Genomic DNA, 19,368 nt, shown 5'->3' on the forward strand with positions numbered 1-19,368 from the left:
CTAACAGTTACAAAGGTTTTTCCAATGTCTAACCTAAATCTCCCTTGCTGCAATTTAAGCTCACTCCTTCTTGTCCTATCCTCAGTGGGTCTGAAGAACAGTTTGTCACCCTTCTCTTTATAACAACCTTTTACATACTTGAAGACTTATGTCCGCCATCAGTCTTCTCTTCTCCAGACTAAACAACCCCATTTTTTTCAACCTTTCCTTTTGTAGGTCATGTTTTCTAGACATTTAATCATTTTGTTGCTCTCCTCTGGACTTTCTCCAATTTGCCCACATCTTTCCCCAAGTGTGGTGTCCATAACTGGACACAGTACTCCAGTTAAGGCCTTATCAGCGCTGAGTAGAAAGGAAGAATTAGTTCTCGTGTCTTGCTTACAAAACTCCTGCTAATACATACCAGAATGATATTCATTTTTTGCAACAGTATTACATGGACGACTCATATTTACTTTGTGATCCACTATAACCTCCAGATCTTTTTCTGCAGTTCTTTTTCTGAGGCAATCATTTCCTATTTTGTATTTGTGCATTAGATTATTCCTTCCTAAGTATAGTACTTTGCATTTGTCCTCATTGAATTTTATGCTATTAATTTCACACCACTTTTCCAGTTTGTCAAGATCATTTTGAATTCTAATCCTGTCCTCCAAAGCGTTTGCAACCCAGCTTGGTATCAACCACAAACTTTAAAAGTGTATGCGTCATGCCATTTTCCAAATCATTTATGAAGTTATTGAATAGAACCAGACCCAGGACATATCCCTGCAGGACCCCATTCAATATGCTCTTCCAGCTTCACAGTGAACCATTAATTATTACTCTGAGTAGGTAACAGTTACACATCCACCTTATATTAGGTTATAGAAACACTGCAGCATTTTGCTTGTTAAGCTGCACAAAAGGAATGCAAGCACCAAGCAGAAGATAACTGCTTTAATAGCAATTTTTCCTACATGTAAAGGAGCTAAGTGACAAAAACATAAATATTATGAAATTATACATGGCATCCAGTGTAGAAATAGAAAGTTACCTGTTCTGTTCTTCGAGCTCATCCTTTCTGTTCATCATGGCCACAATAGCTTGCCGAAGTTCATCTGAGAAGGGAAGAAAATATAAATGAACTATGCATCCTTTTATCATTTCAGATCAAAAGGTCATAAGTACTATGGCCTCAATGCTTACATTTCATCAACTTAAGTGATCTTTTAAGAAGTGGTATAACTTGACACCTGCAGTATGCAATAGAATACCTTGTTTAGTATTGTAAATCAGTCTGCATGACGCTGTAATTCTAATTTTAACAATGCAGTCTACCTCACTGCAGCTGCTGTCTTCTGACACTGCCACGTACGACACCTTAAAATAAGTTAATATTTTCAATATATGTAGACGAACAAACCAAACTGTCATAGCTTACTATCTTTACTTCACTCAACCTCTGAGCTGAACATTCTGACAAAGGAGATCTGCCTTGACAAGATAACTCCTCTTTCCCTAGTTTCTGAGGGAGACTTACAGGCAAATCAAGTTACCAGAAATAAACTAAGAGTCTCTCACTTTCTTGTTGACCAAAACTAAAAGTTTAATTAGTACAGAGTAAGTCCCTTTTAAAACCAGCTTTACTTGTTCCATAACTCAATCCCTGCCTTCTGGAGTGTCTGTATTTTTTAACTAATTGAGAATTCTCTTGAGGGAACAAAGGAAAGGACAAATATGAATTTTACACTGCTGTGCGGAATTACTAAACTACGTGCAATAAATTCCTTCTGCATCCTAACAAAATTGAGAAATGCTAGATCCGAAGACCAGTCACATCATTATTCTAGATATTCCATACTGCACAAGAAAAACGTATTAAATGGACACATAAAATGGCAATTACACTAATGATGTTTGGATTTTTACTTATGAAACCATCAGATTCAGAGTGAGAAAATTCAGCCATCAGTAACTAACTTGGCAGAAGGTGGTGGCAGATTCGAGGACCCACATAAGTTCACCTCAGGCAAAAATGTTCAGAAGCACCTAAGGCTATGTCTACACTGCAATGTAACACCAGGGTTAGTGGAACTCAAGTCAGCGGCCCCTGGATTTGAGAACTCAGAGCTTGAGCATCAACACTGATTGCCAATGATAGGTTAAGAATTTTTTAACCAGCGCCCAAACCCAGGGTTCCAGCATCCACACTACAGTACACAGACGCAGGTCCAATCAGCTGTATCCCAGACTTCCTAGCGGCCTCCTGAAATGTGGCTGCTCTATCTCTTTCTTTGTGGTGCAATGTGGGAAAACTTGACTATCCACGCCGCACATTACAAGAAGTTTAAACGCTCTGCCAACACATTCTGCCAAGTAGTCATTTTGGTCTGCACAGTTCCAGCAACTGGAGCCAGTAACATGAAGGACATTTCAACAACTTTTACTGCTTGGGATCTCGCTACTGTTTCAGGACACAGGCAGCTGAATTTCCATGAAACGATGGTGGGCAGTTCGGCAGCATTTTCTGACCCACCAAAGGCACGTGACAGAGCTAATGATGGAGCAGGATGACGATAACACAGACATGACAGACTCAAACTGGCTGATGCTGCTCATGACACTCAGTATAGCCATTGTTGACTCCTATATTGTCTGGTGCTTCTGGAGCAAGGCTACTAGCACAGAATATTGGGACCACATCACATCCAAACCTGGATTACCAGCACGAGTTCCAGCACTTTTGCATGAAGAGAGTCATATTTCTGGAGCTTTGTGAGCAGCCTACCCTGACTGTCCAGTGTAAAGAAACACATGAAGGCAGCCTTGCCGGTCCAGAAGTGAGCTGCTATAATCATCTGGAAGCCGTCTACCCAGACTGTTACAGGTCTGTTGCCAACAGTTTAGTGCTGAAAAGTTGACTGTGGGTAAAGTGGTGGTGGTGGAGATTTCTGAGGCAATCAGGTGTGTAGTTTATCTCGAAGTGGCGGGCATAAAAGATATTCCTTGGCTTTAAGAGAATGGGGTTTCCTAATTGCATTAAGCCCACTGATGGAACCTATGTGCCCACATTTTGCTCTCCTCAAGGAGCACGAGTACATAAGCCACAAAGGAAACTACACCACAGTTATGTAGGTCCCCATGGACTACAGAAGCCTATTTATGAATGTCAATATGGGCTGCACTGGAAAAGTTCACAATGCTAGGGTTTTCCAACAACCTGGAGTCTTCATTCATTGACACGCTGGGACTCTATTCCCACCACATGGCATTGTCATAAACAGCGTTTACTTCCCACTGTTACTCTGGGTGACCCCACATATTCCATTTTGCCTTGGCTTATGAAACTTTTGATTTCAGAGTCCCTGGCAAAAGAAGGTTTAATTACTTACTCCACAAGTGTACAATGATAGTTGAATGTGTGTTTGGCAGATTGAAATCCCGCTGGTGATGTTTACAGACCCATTTAGATTCCAGTGTCATCAATGGTGTCTGCATTACAGTGGCTTACTGTGCTCTTCACAATCTTTGTGAAACCAGAGGAGAGCCATTTCCCCCTGAATGAACTGTAACAATGTGGGGCTGCTGAATCAGTACACTCAGCCAGAAAGTATATCTACCACAGCTGGAGCTGAATGCACCTGGGCAAAAGAAGTCAGGGATGCTTTTTTATACATGAATTACGACATGGATTTTTGCATACAACCCCCCAAGTTATCCCTGATCATGTGTTCATCTATATAATTTGAAATACACATTATATGATGTGTTGCAGTGATGACAATACAATTTCTTTTTCAAATAAAATCTTTATTTTTTTATACATGTATTGGAAAAGTACAATATTAAACCACTGCCTGGCAGGCCAGCTGCTATTAGCATACCAAAACACCAACACCATCAGAAGCTTTAAAAGTAGCCGAGACAAAGTGCATAAAGAAGTGCAAACAGTTCAACTATGTACAAGACAACCCTGCCCCAACTATTGCCCCTGACCCCTCATTCTTCTTTCCCTTCCTTCCCTGGCCTGGCGCCAAGTGCAAGGCAAACATGGGAGTGGAGGCATCTACTGGGACGGGGTTCAGCACTGAGGACTCCATGGGGCACATTTGCCCTATCCAGCAATTCAGATGGGCCACCCAGCCATGGAGTTGTCCAAACTGTGTCTGGAATGCCGGTCAGGGTAAGCCAGAGGGGATGCAGACTGTGGTGCTGGCACAGCAGGAGCCTGCACTCTTGCAGCCATTAGAGACAGCAGCCATTCAAACAGTTCTCTTTGTTGTGCTCTATCTTCCTACCTTTACCATCTCTCCTGTTCCAGGAACTGTAAAGAGAGTACTGGCTCCCTGCCACTACCGTATCCTCAAGTTGCAAAGCTAGACTGAGTCCTTCTGCTTGCCTCTCAGCATGCCTTCCCTCTTGCAGCAAGTCCCCTTTCCTTTGATACTCAACCTGCTTCTTGGCCCTGTCCAGAAGTTCAACCGTAAGTTCACCATGAAAACGTCTCCTCTTGGAATGATCCACAAAGTTATGGTGAGCCAGACTTGTGCAGCATGGGTGAGCTACAGAGGTACTGCAGCCTTTAAAGGTCAAAGGGTCTGGAATAGGACATGACACAGGTTATTGTCTCAAATAGCTCAGTGTAGGAAAACAGAAAAAAAAAACATTTTGGAATTTCAAGGACAGAAAATGTTACTTTTTGAAACTGAACTTCAATATATTGTGAGAGGGCTGCTTCACACCACAGAAGCTCCCTGGACACAGCTGGGTTAATTGCAGTAAAAGTGCTGAGAAACTGGCAAGTTAAAAATCACAACTTTTTTCCTGCACGCCCATCCCCCAAAACTGGAGTTTGGTGGCAGGTCAGTGGCCATGCTGTACTACTTAAGCCTTCTCTATCATTTTAGGCATCACACATTTTGGAGGATGTAGCAGTTCTTGGGGTGCCCAACTGGCAAAGAACAGTGTTACTCCAAGCTGCTGGTGTGAAACCGGCACGTATGCAACCAACATATTTAACTGTATGGTGATTGAACAGCATATCTACGAGTGGCATGGGCAGGTGAGCCACCAAGGTAGCCCTGAAAAAACACCCTTCCCTGAAATCTGAATATCTATCTGGAGTTCCTACTATGGGAAAAGTTTGCAGCTATCAGCACCCAAGATTGGTTGACAATTAATGACAGATTCAACAAAATGCGGTGTTAGCTTTCATATGGCTTAGTACTTCCCCATCTCTTCCAATAAGCCTTTTAAGGACTGCAGGGAAACACACACAACTCCACCAGCATCCCTCTTCTCCCCTTGGCAAATTTCTGGGCTGAGTTCAAATCCCCAGTAGTAGCTGGGGCTAATGATTTAGTCACGCATGGAATGCATGAACTATATTAACAGAAATGTACTACATTCACAAATGGACTGCATTTGAACTTCTTCCCACACTCTGCCCCATACCATTCAGTATTTTCAGGTGGATCAGATACCCTGTTGGGTTGATCCCAAGCTGCGTACATAAAGGGAAGGTCATAAGGATCTTATTTTAACAAACCAGAATGTGCTAGCAAAAACATGTACCTTCCTTTTCTTTAACATTTTTGTTTTACTGTTTAGGTTCCCCAGTCTCCATTTTTTATTCCACTTGGCAGGGGTGGGGGAAGAGGGACACCAAGGTGTTGGCATGCAATCTGCCATTAGCAGATACACGCTACTATCTGGGATTTATATCATTTGTACTGGTTATTGAATGGAAATCATTGCCATTCCTATATTAATACACACAAAAATGAAGCCAGAAACTTACCAGGCTCCAGGACAGCTTCTCCCTCTTCCACTTCTGCTGTCAGTTCTGTGGAGGACTTTTCCTTCAGGGAGGGGTGAAGGGGACATCAACAACTCCTCGAAGTACAGCCCCAGGATGTGCTGCAGCTGCTCCTGCGACAAAGTCTCCTCTAGGACCGGTTTCATCAGCAAAGTCACTTTATTTGCCTCATTTGGTACCCATTTGCTGCTGGCTCCCATTGATTCCCATGCTGGCTTCTGGAGCCAGCAGGGTGCAGTCCTAGTTGACCAAGTCGTCATGCACCACTGCTGGCTCAGTGCTCAGCACAATCCCCCAGTAGCCAGTCAAATTTATCATAAAACAGGCCCAAAGTTGGCAAGTTGCCAGGGGGGCGATTGTGGTCCCTGGTTTTCTAGTACTCCATCTTGCCCTGCTTAATTCGTTTCATATGCTGATCACCGGTCCAGTAAATTTCCAATACCACCAGCTTCTTCGCTATTTGCTGGTATGTGGGGTCTTTCCTGCCACTCTTACTAAAGTCAATTGTTTTGCTGGCCTCGCAACAGAGATTAGGGTGACCAGACAGTAAATGTGAAAAATCAGGACGGGGTGGGGGGTAATAGGAGCCTATATAAGAAAAAGATCCCAAAATCAGGACTGTCCCTATAAAATCAGGACATCTGGTCACCCTATCAGAGATTAGCCAAAATCTGGCTGTGCTCCCACAACCATGATGCAGCACACTTTCTAAAGAACTTCTTCTGGTTGGTATTGCAAATGCCGAAGGTTCTCCTAACATGAGTTTGCAGCTTGGCAGTCAGAATAAAATGGAAGGTGTAAATACAAGTTGCTGTATTAAAACAAGGTGGGGCATTTCCATTTCCCTGGAGTTGAATGGCAATGCTTGGAAGACAGAGGACCAAGGAAATCAGCCCACAGAATTGTGGGATACTTTTGGCAGACTCCAAGAACCAGAGTCCAGAGGGGGGCTGCTTCTACACTGCAGAAGGATAGGACTTGAACCCTGAGTCCTGCCTTGTCTCAGGCTTGAAACCTCCACCCTCACAGGGTTTTAGGACCATGGGTCCAAGTCAAAGAGATTTGTGTGTAGACCGAAGGGGGGGCTAGAGTTTAAGCCTGAGTCTGAGACCGGGCTTATACTGCAGCATAGGTGTACCCTAAGGGCATGTCTACACTGCAATTAAAAAACCTGTGGCTGACCCCTGCCAGCTGACTTGGGCTAATGGGTATTTAATTGCGGTGTAGACACTCATGCTTGGGCTGGAGCCCGGGCTCTGGGATCCGCCCACCTCGCAAGGTCCCGCAGTTAAAAAGTCCCTTAGCCCCAGTCAGCTGCTACACTGCAGTGTAGACGTACCCTAAGTGACTTAGGAAGTTATAGCCTATTTTCAAAAGTGACTTAGGCACTCCACAGCTTTTTAAAATTTTACCCAATCTGGAAAGTGAAAACATCTGCTGGGAATTGAAAGCTAGATTGACTCACAAGAAAATCACAACAGCTGTCTCTCAACTCATTAAAACATGGGACAAGGCAAAAAACAGAAATAGTTTGAAGGAGTTTTAAAGAAAAGGAATTTGTCTACACACACAAAATCTGACATAACCAACTAAAGTCCAGTCTTATTACCTTTATGGGATCCAAACATTTTGATATAAAGCTACATTCTATTATTAAAAGCTGCAGAGCAAAGCATACAGAGAGTTAACTTTTAAAGAGGGTCAGATTCTAAAACCTTTACTCACATTGGATAGTACCTTACTCAGCAAGCAGTCACTCAGTTACAAAATAGTGACTTCTGTGGGACTAATTGTGGAGAAAGGTACTACCCAACATGAGTAAAGGTTTCAAAATTTGCCCCTAAATGGTTAAACATTCATACAGAATCAACTCTATTCTTGCCTTTATGATTTAAGCTTAGAAGGTCTATTTAAATATACGGGAAATTATTATTATTATTACTCTAAAGATAAAATCCAAATGAAATTGTGTGAATTATACCTCTTTCCATGATGATTTGTTTTAATTTTAACTCAAAAGACACCACTATAGAGCAAATAATCAATTTCAGCAAGCACAAAGAATTACTTTACATTTATTTTTTCTAAATTAAAGTACTATATTACCTTTGCAATTGAAGTGTCAAACCACAAATCCTATCCTATCAATATGCAATGCACATCCCATCTGTTTTTTTTTCTTACCACAATATAGTCTGGGCTCCATTTTTTAACTAAGATATGAAAGCAAAGTTTAAACATTTTGTTTTTCAAACTGACCTTGTCTAAGAAGACAGATTTATCTTCTCTCTGGACAGTCACTTTTGCATATTTCTATCAAGTATCGGCCTTCAAAATATTACTAATCCGCAAAAGGATACAAAATATGCCTAAATTATAGGTTGCACTCACAGCAATGCCTATGGTTAAGATTGCTTAATACTTTCCATTACAAGACGACAGTTCAGAAATGCAAGAATAAAGGTTGCTTGTGAAATAAGTTTTTTTTCTGGCCCATTTCTGAGTATACATTATGAGACATTACCTGATCACGTACTGTTACCTTTGCTTTATCTAGCTATGCAGTGTTCATAATATAAGAAGATTTGCTCCCTTCTTAATCCCGATCAGGAAGGCTCATCGCTATCATAGTACATATGTATCCATATAGGATATAGTATGCTGCCCCCTGTGACCAAAGTGATGTCGACAGTGTGCTCTTGTTGCCAAGAAGGGTAATGGCATTTTGGGCTGTATAAGTAGAGACATTGCCAGCAGATCGAAGGACATGATAATTCCCCTCTATTCGACATTGGTGAAGTCTCATCTGAAGTACCATGTCCAGTTTTGGGCCCCACACTACAAGAAGGATGTGGAAAAATTGGAAAGAGTCCAGTGGAGGGCAACAAAAATGATTAGGGGACTGGAGCACATAACTTATGAGGAGAGGCTGAGGGAACTGGGTTTATTTAGTCTGCAGAAGAGAAGAATGAGGGAGGATTTGATGGTTGCTTCCAACTACCTGAAAGGGGGTTCCAAAGAGGATGGATCTAGACTCTTCTCAGGGGTGGCAGATGACAGAACAAGGAGCAATGGTCTCAAGTTGCAGTGGGGGAGGTTTAGGTTGAATATTAGGAAAAACTTTTTCACTAGGAGGGTAGTGAAGCACTGGAATGGGTTACCTAGGGAGGTGGTGGAATCTCCTTCCTTAGCGGTTTTTAAGGTCAGGCTTGACAAAGCCCTGGCTGGGATGATTTAGTTGGGCTTGGTCCTGCTTTGAGCAGGGGGTTGGACTAGATGACCTCCTGACATCCCTTCCAACCCTGAGATTCTATGATTCTGTTTTTTCGACAGGGCCTGTCTTGTTGCCTATGCACCTTTTTAATTACTTATTTACTTACTTACTTACACACACACACACACACAGAAACTATTGTTTGGGGAAGATGCAAGGTGGAGTGTATATATTTAAATTATGCTCTCCTTACCCCCATCCTCAAACAATTCTTTCTAAGACATGGGTTGGAACATTTATTTTATTTTATTTTATTTTTTTACATTTGCACAACTTCAAGTCAGAATGTCAATTAGCTACTAATATGGACAGGGCTGGGGGAGAGCAAGAAGATTTACTACTTATTTCTGAATACTCAAAAATAATATTTATTCTCATATCTGCATTCTTGTTTACATTAGTTTTTAGCAGCTTTAAGATCCAACTGTGAAGCACTAATCTTGTCCATATTATGCACAATGTAGTAACAGGAAAGGCAGAAACATTTATTTATTTATAAATAAGTTGAAAGCAGGTCTAATAAATTATCTCCATAATAAATGACCCTAAAAAAGTTTGATTTAAGAGGTCTTTGTCTAAATCAGTACATTTAGTGAGGCAGCTTCATCTGTCTTCACCTGTAATCTCACTGAAAAGCCTATAGCTCTGCAGGCTTCAGCTCTCTGCCTATGGTAGTTTGTTCACATACTCTGAGCTTTGAAATAGTAATACATTTTAAGTGATCCAACAAATTACCACATTTTAGTAATAAAACCTTTCTAGTACACTACTGAAATATTTATAGAAAAAAGGAGTAAGCCTTCAGATTTCTGTACTATTCATTTTTCTAATTCAGTTTATAAAATGACAATTTTCCCTAAAGATATAGTTCTGTTTCCATGTAGCTAAGCACAAAGAGCTTCTAAACCCTGTACACATTAGGTGCCAGTTAATCAGCTGGTTTCTAATCACTTAAAAGGAGCAGAACTACTGACCTAACTACAAATGTAACACTGTTTTACAATTTCATTGTAAATGTAAATTGGGATTTTTCTGGGAACTGCTTTGTTTCTTCATGGCAAATATTAATGCAAATTTTCATATCATCAGCTTCTCTGAATGACTCACCCTTCATTCCCGAAAAGCTGATCTAAATGTACAAGTTGTAATTACAAGACTATAGGTGGATAGAAACATTTTCTTATTACTGTTGTTTGTATTAGTGATGTCTAGAGACCCCCCTATCAGGGATCAAGGCCCCACTGTCACAGGCACTGCACAGATGTGATGTAAAAAGACAAGTTAGACATCAAAGGAGTTTACAATCTTGGTTTATGATAAAATGCAAAAATTACACAAAACAAACAGGAGGCAGGAGGAGAAACAAAAGGGGAGGAGCAGGTAAGGGAAATGAGCAAGTTTTGCACAGTAAGCAGTTGTCACAGCTCACCAGCTACGTCAATCTGTTTAGAACATGTACATGAACATATTTTTCAAGCAACATTTCTCGGACTTAGCATTTGGAGTAGTAAATGGGAAGCCTACTCACTCTGCCATCCATTAATGGTAAAGTACAAGAGACTTAAATTAGTTTTGTTTTGTTTTTTATAACTCCATTCTCCAATCGAAGCACTGAGTATTGCAAGTGATGGTTGATAATTAAAACTGCAAACATCAGAATCATGTTTCACCCCTTGGAGAGCAGACACAGCAAACGAAGCTCAACTGCAGCAATAATGTTCTTTTTAATGGAGATAGGGATAAGCACAGCCCCCACAATAAACAATCCCGTGACATCCAATAAATGCTTTAAATAGTTGTATCAGGAAAAAACCTGGAAAATGATCATATTGAGGTTGTATTACCGAAGATTTCTACTGATCTTCCATGAAATACAATCTGCAACCGTTCTTACTGGACCTCAAAATGGCCAAATAAATCCAGTATCAGATCAATAATTGCAAAAACTAGATATGCCATTTCCAAAATTTGACTACTTTTGATCCCATATAAAATAGTGCAATAATCTTAGCAAAACATTTATTTCCATTCAACCCATAACACAGTTTCAGTATCTTGAACGTCTCAATATCTTTACCAATACGTATGTTGTTTGTGCCACTTGCAATAGCAAGAAAAATAATATTCAGATATTAAGAGTCATAAAGACAGCCATCATACTAAGGATCATTGTCAGTAAGGTACACATTAGTCTAAGGGACTAGCAACTCTTATTGAGGGGGAGATCACATGTACTGGAGGGAAAAAATGGAACAAATTTACTGAAATATACTGTCCATATAAAACCCTTTTTTCTAAGGATTCCAATACCTTTACTTTTCACAAACTAATGTCCCTCTTACTTGGGGTATGTCTACACTACGGGATTATACCGATTTTACAGAAACCGGTTTTTTAAAACAGATTGTATAAAGTCGAGTGCACGCGGCCACACTAAGCACATTAATTCGGCGGTGTGCGTCCATGTACCGAGGCTGCTGTCGATTTCCAGAGCATTGCACTGTGGGTAGCTATCCCATAGCTATCTCATAGTTCCCGCAGTCTCCCCCACCCATTGGAATGCTGGGTTGAGATCCCAGTGCCTGATGGGGCAAAAAACATTGTCACGGGTGCTTCTGGGTACAGCCTCACCCCTCCCTCCGTGAAAGCAGCAGACAATCGTTTCACGCCTTTTTTCCTGGGTGAACTGTGCAAATGCCATAGCACAGCAAACATGGACCCTGCTGAGCTCAAGACAGCAATCATGGACGTTGTAAACACCTCGCGCATTATCGTGCAGTCTATGCTGAACCAGGACCTGCAAAACCAGGCGAGGAGGCGGCGGCTATGGCAGCACGGTGACAAGAGTGATGAGGACATGGACATAGAATTCTCTCAAACCGCGGGCCCCTGCGCTTTGGAGATCCTGCTGGTAATGGGGCAGGTTCTAGCCATTGAACGCCGATTTTGGGCCTGGGAAACAAGCACAGACTGGTGGGACCGCATAGTTTTGCAGGTTTGAGACGATTCTCAGTGGCTGCGAAACTTTCGCATGCGTAAGGGCACTTTCATGGAACTTTGTGACTTACTTTCCCCTGCCCTGAAACGCCAGAATACCAAGATGAGAGCAGCCCTCACAGCTGAGAAGCAAGTGGCGATAGCCCTGTGGAAGCTTGCAACGCCAGACAGCTACCGGTCAGTCGGGAATCAATTTGAAGTGGGAAAATCTACTGTATGGGCTGCTGTGATGCAAGTAGCCAAAGCAATCATTAAACTGCTGCTACGAAAGGTTGTGACTCTGGGATATGTGCAGGTCATAGTGGATGGCTTTGCTGCAATGGGATTCCCTAACTGTGGTGGGGCGATAGATGGAACCCATATCCCTATCTTGGCACCGGAGCACCAGGGCACCCAGTACATAAACCACAAGGGGTACTTTTCAATGGTGCTGCAAGCACTGGTGGATCACAAGGGACATTTCACCAACATCCACATGGGATGTCCAGGAAGAGTTCATGATGCTAGCGTCATCAGGAACACTACTCTGTTTAAACAGCTGCAGCAAGGGAATTACTTCCCAGACCAGAAAATAACAGTTGGGGATGTTGAAATGCCTGTAGTTATCCTGGGGGACCCAGCCTACCCCTTGATGCCATGGCTCATGAAGCCATACACAGGCAGCCTGGACAGTAGTCAGGAGTTGTTCAACTACAGGCTGAGCAAGTGCAGAATGGTGGTAGAATGTGCATTTGGACGTTTAAAGGCGCGCTGGCGCACATTACTGACTCGCTCAGACCTCAGCCAAACCAATGTCCCCTTTGTTATTGCTGCTTGCTGTGTGCTCCACAATCTCTGTGAGAGTAAGGGGGAGACCTTTACGGCGGGGCGGGAGGCTGAGGCAAATCACCTGGCCGCTGATTACACGCAGCCAGACACCAGGGCGATTAGAAGAGCACACCAGGAAGCAGTGCGCATCAGAGAAGCTTTGAAAACGAGTTTCATCACGGGCCATAGGTGTTTCTATCCACCTATAGTTTGTGTTTGTTTCCCCTTGATGAACCCCCCACCCCTTCATTGACTCATTCCCTGTAAGCAACCCACCCTCCCCCTTCGATTACAGCTTGCTTAAGGAAATAAAGTCACTATCATTTAGAAATCATGTATTCTTTATTAATTCATTATAAAAAGAGGGAGAGAACTGATAAGGTAGCCCGGGTGTGGTTTGGGAGGAGGATAGGAGGGAAGGAAAAGGCCACTAAAAAAATTTCAAAATAATGACAGCCTTTTGGTTGGGCTGTCCACGGGGGTGGAGTGGGAGGGTGCACGGAGCCTCCCCCGACGCATTCTTACACGTCTGGGTGAGGAGGATGTGGAACATGGTGAGGGTGGTTATACAGGGGCTGCAGCGGCACTCTGTGATTCTGCTGCTGTTCCTGAAGCTCCACCAGACGCCGTAGCATGTCAGTTTGATCATGCAGCAGCCCCAGAGTTGCATCCCGCCACCGCTGATCTTCCTGCCTACACCTCTGATCTTCCTGCCGCCACCTCTCATCTCGAGCGTCCCTCCTGTCCTCACGTTCACTGGCATCTTTCCTGTAATTTGATACCACGTCCTTCCATTCATTCAGATGAGCTCTTTCATTGCAGGTCACTTCCATGATTTCTGAGAACATTTCGTCTCGCGTCTTTTTTTTCCGCCGCCTTATCTGAGATAGCCTTCGGGATGGACTACGGAGGCTTGAAAAATTTGCAGCTGCATGAGGGAGGGAAAAAAGGGAAAGAAGTATTTAAAAAAAGATACATTTTACAGAACAATGCTTATGCTCTTTCACGGTGAGCAATACTATTCACCTTACATAGCACATGTGATTTCACTACAAGGTTGCATTTTGCATCTTAATATTGAGTGCCTGCGGCTCTGGTGTTAGAGATCTCACAGAAGCAGGCCCGGGCAGCAAAATTCGGCTTGCATGCAGCCATGGTAAGCCATTGTCTTTCGGCTTCTGTAGCCTTGATATATCCAACGCCCTCCTTTACCAAATAGCCAGCAAAGCCCGTTCAGTGCTTCTTTTTTCCTATTAACATGCAGCAGCAGAAACCACCATCCCAGCCAATTCTCTGGGATGATCGCTTTACCCCTGCCCCCACCGCGTGGCTGGTATCATGGAAGATCACTGCTAAACACCCCCCCGCCACCCCCACCGCATGGCTGGTAGCAGGGAAGATCCCTGCTAGCCAAACGCGAAAAAGCTCAGTGCCAATCACTCCCCCCCTTCCCCCTGCTTGGCTACCTGCAAGGAAGGATTTATTTTAAGCAACAGGCAAACAGCCCAGTAGGAATGGCCATCTCTGTCCTCTTAATTAAATTCCTGAATTTCAACCAGGTTACCATGAACGATATCACTCTCCTGAGGATAACACAGCAAGATAAAGAACGGATGTTGCTTGAATGCCAGCAAACACCGGGACCATATGCAGCTAGGCTTTGTCATGCAATGATACCAGATTATTTGCTACATGCATGGCGTGGTCAAGTGTCCTACCATGGAGGACGGAATAAGGCTGCCCTGCCCAGAAACCTTCTGCAAAGGTTTTTTAAGTACCTCCAGGAGAGCTTCATGGAGATGTCCCTAGAGGATTTCTGCTCCATCCCCAGACATGTTAACAGACTTTTCCAGTAACTGTACTGGCCGCAAATGCATCCCAAGTCCTCAGAGCAAATTAATCATTAAAAAACGCTTGCTTTTAAACCATGTTTTATATTTACAAAGGTACACTCACCAGAGGTCCCTTCCATGGCTTCATTGTGTGGGATAGTGGCTTGGGAGGGCTGGGAGAGTAATTCCGTCAGGGTGAGAAAAAGCTCCTGGCTGTTGGGGAGAACGGAGTGCTGTGTGCTCTCTGCAAGCTCGTCCTCCTCTTCCTCCTCCTCATCTTCCCAGTCCGCAGAATCCTCAGCCATGGCTGAGATTACCACCCCCACCTCGGAATCCACGGACAGGGGTGGGGTAGTGGTGGCGGACCCCACTAGAATTGTAGCCGGAGTGGAGCTGAGGCAGCCAGCAACAAACAGTCTCAAAGGGGCTGGCTGTAGCCTGAGTGGAGCTCAGGTGGCCAGCAAACAAACAGTCTCAAAGGTGAGTGGTGAAGGAGTTCCTATTCTGGGCTAGAGCCTCCTTGTGTATGGGGTCAGCCACCCGGGGTGGGGGTGGCAAGGAGATGCGGGCCCACCCTACTCCACCGCGTCCCAGCCCAGGGCCCTGTCAGGGCCAGGATTGGCTGCCCCTGTGTCGGCAGGGATCCAGCCGCAACATGCTGACTGAGCCACGCCGGGTTCTGCAGCCGGCTACTCCATGGCTGTCCCTGGGCTACTTCCTGCCTCCCCGGGATTTGGTACCTGCGGCCTCCAGGCCTCTTCCAGCTCTTCGGGGTAAACGGCAGTGGGTACTCCGGGCCAGTCCTCGTCCACACCTGGGGATCGGGAACAGCCAGGCGTAGGTTCCTCTCGGGGCTTCTGGAGAACAGGCTGAGCATCCTCCTCCATTGCAGGCTCTCCCCCAAACTGAGCTGCAGCGCCGGTCTTTTATACTTCCGGCCCCGCCCTCATCCTTCTGGCGAGGGGGGCGGGGTGATCTAGGCTCCGCCCTCCTCAGGGGCGTGGAATGCTCCCTCCCTCTCCTGGTCGGAGGGAGGCCACTCAGGCTCACTACAGTAGCCAATCTGCTGAACAAACTGTACCAGGGTTGGAGGCCACAGACCCCCTCACAAGGGTTACATATTTAAATTAAAAAGAAGAAGACAAAAAAAAGAGTAGGTCTAAAAGCTGTGAGGCATGAGTATACAGAAAAAGGAAACCTAAAGACAGCATATGTTACAGGAAATTAGTGACTTGATGTGCCCTGTGTCTTCCAACCCATAGTCAACAGATTCATCTGTGGCTCAGTATCCTTACAGAAAGAATAAGGGCAATGATTATAGTATTCAACCAAGGACTAGAATAAAAGTGGGGGAAAGAAATCAGAACACTGCCTTTACGGCCACCCAGATGACCAATACACAGGTATAGATATACCCAGTCACCAGGCACCCAGTCAAAGTGGCCAGAATGTCACCATTGCATATTCGCCCCCTTTTTCCTGACTCTCCCAACAGCCATAAAGGAAGTCAGCATTTTAGTCCAACACAGAAGAAGGTCTATGTATTAAGCCATGTACAATCAAGGAAACTGCACCTCCTTCTCTGTCCTTCCCTTCTCAATGCTAAGCAAATTGAGCTCAGCTGCAAAACATAACCAAATTACAAAACTGTAACTGCACACAAAATTAAGATTCCCGTATTCTTTGACTCCATTTTAACCAACCTTGAGGTTTGTGTTCACTGTCAAGCCCACTTGAAAAAGAGCTAGAGCAGATTCCCACATTTTTTAGTACTGCAGCTTCCTTACAGATATTTAAAACCTTGGTGGTGCCCCACAAGCAAATATCTTTCTTTTTAACCAATTCAGGACACTAGATTCAAGAGGGACATCAGAGTTTGGACATTTTTGCAACTTTATACAATTACATACACGGTTTAATTACATAATATGATCTAGGCTTTTTAAGTTATATTTTGAAAACATGGGTTATTCTGATGTTCAGACACTAAAATTTTAGTGAGAAGAATGGACCTGCTTTAAATTGCATAGGTTGGTTGAATCTCTCATAGCACCATAGGTAAATCATTTTCCAGGTCTGAAAGCACCACTTCCATAGCTTCATCACTGAATTCTTCATATTCTCCTTTAACAGAAACCCAGAATTCCTGGTTCATCAGATTTGAACACTTGGTCTTCAGCACATGATCATCTGACAATTCTAAGAGATTTTCTTGAGCCAAAATATTTAAGGTTGGAATGGAGTAAACTCTTACTGAGAACGCATTCTGAATCTAATTGGTATCTGGAGATTCATGTTCAGCTCCAGGAAAATATTCATCAGAATGGAAATAACATACAAACAAGCTAATATGTGGACTTTAATAACATTTTGATCACTTTCATTCTCGTTTAAAAATCTGATAACACACTGAAAAGGGAGTTAACTCCAAAGACAAAGCTTCTTCATCAATCTCCAAATTTTCTCTTTCATATCTGTATGTATTCCTACCTTGAAATGTTAGGTTCAGCCCATTCAATTTGACGAATACATCCACCAAGTAAGCTAACACAGTCAAGTATTTCACATTAAACATGTAATCTGCAAGGTCTGTTTTCCCAAGGAGGAAAATTCTGATTTCATCATCCAATTCGAAGTCACTTTCCCATGTGATAACCACCTGACTTCACAGTGAAACTGAAGTTGAATGCGGTCAAAGCCCATCTGACAAAAACCAAGGCATGAAGGGTCAGACTTTTGGTCAGTGCAGTGGCAATCACACCTAGTGGATCCCCAGGAGGGAGTTGCCATTACAGCCCAAAGCAGGCAGGAGAGCACCAATGGTTCACTCCCCTTTCCTTCATGCTGCAATCTCCTGCCAGGCTGGACAAGAACAGCCTGGCTTTCCCCCACCCCAAAACCCTTACGCTCCCTCCTGGCTTGAGGCTTCCTGACGATTCTTGGTGCAAAGAGGAGCTGTTGTGGGTTCTGGTAAAAAGGCACAGCAGGCAGAATGGGACCCGAGTAGTGGTAGGACTCCCTCCCAGCAAGAGGACCATTCCGCTCCCTGCATTCTTTACCCCTCCTTGGCAACTTAAGACTTCCTGCCATTCTCTGGGACCACAAGGAACTGCACAGATTCTGGCAGGAGCAGCAGCTCGCAGGTTCTGGCCAGGCTCCCTCTCAGCAGCCTCCCAACCCCTCAATCCTTACCCCTCCCTGCAGTCTTGAGGCTTCCCATCAGGGAGCTCCCATGGCTTCTGGGACGCAGAATAGGACCCAGGTGCTGGCCCCATTCCCAACCACATGAGACGCATGCACAGTAGTGCACATCCAGACCTGGTTGCTGTGGGTGCAACTGACGCACAGCTACAGCTGCCCCAGTTTCTCTTTCTTAGAAGAAACAAAGATGGGCACATCAATTAATTTGTTCCCCAAACACTTGGGACTTTCCCCAGGAATCCTTCATGGCTCTCTGAGGAAGCCATGCCTCATAGTTTAGGAAGCACTGAGCTAGAGGGCAGATGCTTTAATGAACAGGTGAAGGGGAAACAGCTAAGTAAGTTTATGAAGTTACAACCCTTTGCTTAGTGAAATACTTTGTTTACTTGTGATACCATACACACAATTGTACTTAATACACAGTTGTGTTGGCCTCACCAAATGTAAAAATGTGGCACTCAGAGGTGAAAACATGTAAATATTCTGAATAAGTTAGAATATAAAACTGAACAACATGCTTATGCCCCAAGAACATAGAGAGCTATCAACAGGGAACGGGTATCCTTGTGCCCACAATAATTTCCACCCACAGCCAAGCTTATAGGGAACACTGCCAACAAATTGGCATGCCAATATAAAAATTACATGCCTGGATCGCACACAGAATACTTATTTACCAAATAAAGCATGAAAAAAATAAGTTAGATCTACTGCCCCAATCATAACCCACATATATTCGTTATAGTACATTTAAGCCTATTTTAAATCTCAAACCAATGTTTAAAAGTCATTTCTTTTACAGGTTTGCAAATACCACTAATACAGGTCAATACTAATCACTAGGGGCTAAACCATGCAGCCCTTAATCACACTACTGAGCATATACTCCTACAAGAAGTCACAATGGAATTATTCATGGAAGTAAAAGCTGTTTACCATGGGTTTGTTAAGAAATGATGCAATGCCAGTTAGTAGTGCTGTAATTTGACCTGGGTTTCTCTCCACTTTGACTTCTTCTTTGTGCTTCAGCATTAATATTTCTGAAGTGATCAACAGCAACTCTCAGGTTTACTATATGCAATTAATCATTGAAAAACTGAGGAAGCTAAGCAATACATATAGAACTTCAGGGAATACATTCCACACTGCACCTTATTACTGCTGATCTTTTTATTACTAATTTTGCATAAATGATTAAACAAATCAGAGTGGGATTTTTTTAAATAAGAGGATTTTTGCAAAGATGTTGAACTTAATATCCCCCCAGAAAACCAGCAAGAGAAATACTCATGAGTTTATCGACACAATAAACTTGCCAACTGTTATTAAAAGTAATGACAGCAGATGATGTCAGCAGGTCTTCTGCGCTTTCAATTAAGCTAAACTAATTGGTTTATGATTTGTACTGTGCATTTTATTCTAGGATGAGAAAGCTATCAGCAACTTTTCTCTGTCTA

At 43.4% G+C, this 19,368-nt stretch overlaps 1 protein-coding gene across 6 annotated transcripts in view; it reads right to left on the minus strand.

Annotated features, from left to right (window-relative positions):
* SNX29 (sorting nexin 29) overlaps positions 1-19,368 on the minus strand; it is a 393,141-nt gene that overhangs the window by 307,461 nt on the left and 66,312 nt on the right. For all 6 annotated transcript variants that reach the window (XM_044978953.1, XM_044978955.1, XM_044978957.1 and 3 more), the window contains exon 12: positions 1,037-1,100. In XM_044978953.1, the coding sequence (XP_044834888.1) occupies positions 1,037-1,100 (64 nt within the window). The remainder of the gene's footprint in view (positions 1-1,036; positions 1,101-19,368) is intronic.

Source organism: Mauremys mutica, chromosome 11 (genome assembly GCF_020497125.1).
Source record: "Mauremys mutica isolate MM-2020 ecotype Southern chromosome 11, ASM2049712v1, whole genome shotgun sequence".
Lineage (NCBI taxonomy): Eukaryota > Metazoa > Chordata > Testudines > Geoemydidae > Mauremys > Mauremys mutica.